Consider the following 5000-nt stretch of genomic DNA (forward strand, 5'->3'; position numbering starts at 1 on the left):
TTGTTGAAAAATAAACAAGTGATTCAATTTTAAATACAGATTTCTCCACATAGAAGTAATCATCAACTTAAAGTGTCCTCTTTGGGGATTGTAATAGAGATCCATCTGGATTCATCAACTTACTTCTAAACATTTCTTCACAAAAAAGAAATATTTATGGAACATGTCCACAAAAAAATCGAGCAGTCAACACTGAATATTGCATTGTTGTATTTCTTTTCACGGTTTATGAACTTGCATTTATATTTTGTTGAAGTATTATTCAATAAATGTATTTATAAAGGATTTTTGAATTGTTGCTATTTTTAGAACATTTAAAAAAAAAAATCTCACGTTCCCCTTGGCATACCTTCAAGTACCCCCATTTGAGAACCACTGGTCTAAGACAAACTGTTGCGATTGATTGAACGCCCTAAGACCGGGGCCGGCTACCCAAAATGTTGAAAGAGCCACATTGGACCAAAAATGCGAAAAAACTAATCCGTCTGAAGTAGCAAAACATTTCAAAGCCGTCTATAAGTGTTATATCGGTTGGGGACATCTCTACGCTGCTGATCCGCTTGAGATGGTTTCCTGTGGACGGGACTCTCACTGCTGTCTTGGAGCCACTATGGATTGAACTTTCACAGTATCATGTTAGACCCGCTCGACATCCATTGCTTTCGGTCCCCTAGAGGGGGGGGGGGGTTGCCCACATCTGAGGTCCTCTCCAAGGTTTCTCATAGTCAGCATTGTCACTGGCGTCCCACTGAATGTGAATTCTCCCTGCCCACTGGGTGTGAGTTTTCCTTGCCCTTTTGTGGGTTCTTCCGAGGATGTTGTAGTCGTAATGATTTGTGCAGTCCTTTGAGACATTTGTGATTTGGGGCTATATAAATAAACATTGATTGATTGATTGATAATTAAGTCAACACATGACATCATTGCCTATATCAGCTATAATAGCCTACTATCAAAATGACTGTCGCAGGCCGAAGCAAATCTTCGTTAACAGAAATGTTGAAATTTACCATAATATTTATTCTACACACTTTTACAACTTTAGAAACCATTAGTAATTAAGAGGCTACTCAGAAAGTGAGATAACTCCTGGATATGACTGACCAAAGGTATAAATGTGTGTGTTCAAGTTAAGGCTGTCTTCTTTCAATAGATTTAATACAATCTTTGACAATCTAGGTCATGTTTGCTGTGGTCTGGAACAAGATGGCACACCAACTGAAATGCAGCCAATATTACATACAAATATGTCATGACAGATGCAAAACTAAATCATGTACAAAGAGGATAAAAGTAAAATATATTAAATGAGCTCAAATATAGCTACAAATGAGGCATAATGATGCAATATGTACATACCGCTAGCCTAAATAGCATGTTAGCATTGATTAGCTTGCACTGACCAAACATGCCTGGTTAGCACTCCAAAAAGTCAAAAACGTCAACAAAGTGCACCTTTGTGCATTCACGCACAGCATAAAACCTTTGGTGGACAAAATGAGACAAAGGCGTGGAAGCTGTTACATGTAAACAAACTGTCCACACTATGGTGAGTTCAAGAACCACCGAAATTAGTAGGACAAAACGATGTTCAGCAAAAACTCTCAGCAGTAAAGCATACACACAAACATATTAAACACTGGGCTTTTTATAAGAATTGGGAAGGTCTGTGTCATATTTAAAAAAAATACTAAAACAAAAAAATGTTTTCCCCCGTCTTTTTCCATTTTCAATCCTTTTTTTAAAAATGCTCCAGGGAGCCACTAGGGCGGTGCTAAAGACCCACAGGTTGTTGACCCCCGGCATTAATCAACCTCTTAAGGCCGATATCAATCCCAAGTTACCGCTTGATTCAAATGTTTAAAGTACCCATCCTTTCCACGGCTGGATCTAATTCCCAAATTTAAAGTGTTTTTTTTTTGTTATCCAAGAAGCATTTGCGTTTAGATTTTCTGGTTGCTGATAAAATAAAGTGAAAAATGTTGATGTTTATTATAAAAAAAAAAGAAAAAAAGGCACGTTTCCCTAAAACGTTTTATATATACGTCACTAAGCCAGAGAAACAATTTGTTTCCACTTAACAATAAAAGCACTTATAAAAGCCTTCAAATCAATCACTTGTTCATTTTCCCTGCGATTCTCAAACTGAGGGCTCCATATAGTGGGATGCAAAAGAATCACTTCAATATTTCAACACAACTGTTCGAACTGTGTGTAATGTTGGCTAACTTACACCATTCATGCTGAAAGGTGCATACAGATTTTGGAACAACATATGCTGCCATCTTTTTCATGGACGCCCCTGCTTATTTCAGCAAGACAATGCCAAGCCACATTCTGCACGTGTCACAACAGCGTGGCTTCATAGTTAAAGTGCGGGTACTGTAGTCCAGACCATTTACACAATGTGCCAACTTCACCGCTTTTGGGTTTTGTAAGATTTCGATTTCGAGGACTTGCGTTCATTACAAGTCTGATGATACGGATACACAAAAAAGACAAGTAGTGAAAGTCAATCGCGGAGGGGCCAAACATTTGGTAAAGGGTCCACTTCAGCTTCCTCCCACCTCCAAAGACATGCACCTGGGGATAGGTTGATTGGCAACACTAAATGGTCCCTAGTGTGTGAATGTTGTGGCTGTGTTGGCCCTGTGATGAGGAGGCGACTTGTCCCGGGTAAGGTTGTATGGTATACTAGTATTAGTATAGTACCACGATACTAATGAATCATTTTCGGTACTATACCGCCTCTGAAGCAAGCGTCAAAGTCACGTCATGACATTGCTGGTTTACGAGCAGAGGAGCATGTTCGGCAGCGCACAATCACAGAGTACTTACAAACAGACAGTGTGTAGACAGAAAAGGGAGAACAAACAAATGTTGACTTAAAAACTGACGATAAAGGTGAAGGTATAACACTAAAACGCCTTTAGGAAGAGGTGCTTTAAGACATGGCTCGCTAGTTAGCGGTTAACGTCCATCCACCGTCGGCAGTGTTTAAGCTACTTCTAAATCACTAATCGTTGTCTCCAAGGCGACAAATAAAGTACGTTTCTTACAAGTATCATCCCTGCAGGACGAGGAATAGCTAAACATGCTTCGCTACACACCGCTAGTCACCCTCAAAATATAAACAAACGCCATTGGTGGATCTACAACTGACATCCATGTTAATGTATATTATGTTTAGAAACTCAGGAAATAGGTCCCTGGACACATGAGGACTTTGAAAATGACCAATGTATGATCATGTAATAACTTGGTATCGAATCGATACCGAAATGAGTGGTATCATCCAAAACTAAAGTAAAGTATCAAACAACAGAAGAATAAGTGATTATTACATTTTAACAGAAGTGTAGATAGAACATGTTGAAAGAGAAAGTAAGCAGATATTAACAGTAAATGAACAAGTAGATAAATAATACATTTTTACAGTTTGTCCTTTATGATGTTGACAAAATAGAATGATAAAGGACAATATATTACTGCATATGTCAGCAGACTAATTAGAAGCCTTTGTTTGTTTACTTATTACTAAAAGACAAGTTGACTCGAATGTTCACTATTTTATTTAAGGACTTACAATAAGAAACATGTTTAATGAACCCTTAGTTTTTTTTGTTAAAATAACGCCAATTATGCAATTTTTTAGGGGCCCCTTTATTTAGAAATGTACCAAAATAATTTTAGTACCGGTACCAAAATATTGGTAACTTTACAACACAAGTCCAGGGTGTACCCCGCCTTACGCCTGAGTGCAGCTGCGATGGGCTCCAGCATCTCCGCAACCCCGAGAGGGACAAGCGGTAGGAAATGGATGGATGGATGAGAGTCAAATTCTGTATTATGTTATTGAATATTCAACAAAGACAATAATGTTGAATATTCAATAACATGGCACATTCTTGCATCCAGCACACCTTACAACAGTGGTAATAAAAGATGCAACCTATGCTTAAAACACTAACTGATTATTATATACCACCCAGACCTGCCATCCCTCAACAAGTGCAGTGAAATTGTATCAGCATGCCGTCACAGACGGAGACACCTCCTAAGTAACACATGAGCCAATCACCACACCCTACGCCTGCCTGTACCCACCCACTCTGTGCCCTATATAAACCATTGTATGTGAATGCTTCCATTAAAATCTCCTGATGATTGAGGGAACCCCTCATGAAACACTTCTGTAGAGACGAAGTAGTCTTGTGATTTTTTCCCACACATACATACATACATACATATATGTGTGCTTTAATTGGATTATCCAGAGAATAGTGCTCGATTACCGTAGTAGAGCGCAATATGTAGGTGTGGGAAAAAATCACAAGACTACTTTGTCTCTACAGAACTGTTTCATGAGGGGTTCCCTCAATCATCAGGAGATTTTAATGGAAGCATTCACATACAATGGTTTATATAGAGCACAGAGTGGGTGGGTACAGGCAGGCGTAGGGTGTGGTGATTGGCTCAAGTGTTACCTAGGAGGTGTCTCCGTCTGTGACGGCATGCTGATACAATTTCACTGCGCTTGTTGAGGGATGACAGGTCTGGGTGGTATATAATAAACAGTTTCTCTTTTAAGCACAGGATGCATCTTTTATTACCACTGTTGTAAGGTGTGCTGGATGCAAGAATTTGCCATGTTATTGAATATTCAACATTATTGTAATTGTTGAATATTCAATAACATAATACAGAATTTGACTCTCATCCATCCATCCATTTTTTTTTTCTCCTGACGATTGAGGGAACCCCTCATGAAACTTCTGTAGAGATGAAGTAGTCTTGTGATTTCCCCCCACACATACATATTATATATATGATGTATTTATTGATATGGTGGTATAATTGAATTGAATGCGTTTCTTTGTGCGCAGCTCTGGACAAGCTCAGCACCCAGCACCTGTACCACCCGACCCAGGTGGAGATCGTGCAGTCCAACGTGGTGTTCGACATCAGCAGCCTGATGCTGTACGGAACCCAGGCGGTGC

At 39.3% G+C, this 5000-nt stretch overlaps 1 protein-coding gene across 3 annotated transcripts in view; it reads left to right on the plus strand.

The window, feature by feature from the left end:
* Positions 1-5000, plus strand: part of bnc2 (basonuclin zinc finger protein 2) — a 529938-nt gene that overhangs the window by 398099 nt on the left and 126839 nt on the right. For all 3 annotated transcript variants that reach the window (XM_061880276.1, XM_061880279.1, XM_061880278.1), the window contains exon 4: positions 4887-5000. This exon is cut by the window's right edge and continues 122 nt beyond it. In XM_061880276.1, coding sequence (XP_061736260.1) covers positions 4887-5000 — 114 coding nt within the window. The remainder of the gene's footprint in view (positions 1-4886) is intronic.

The sequence above is a fragment of the Nerophis ophidion genome, linkage group LG20, assembly GCF_033978795.1.
Source record: "Nerophis ophidion isolate RoL-2023_Sa linkage group LG20, RoL_Noph_v1.0, whole genome shotgun sequence".
Lineage (NCBI taxonomy): Eukaryota > Metazoa > Chordata > Actinopteri > Syngnathiformes > Syngnathidae > Nerophis > Nerophis ophidion.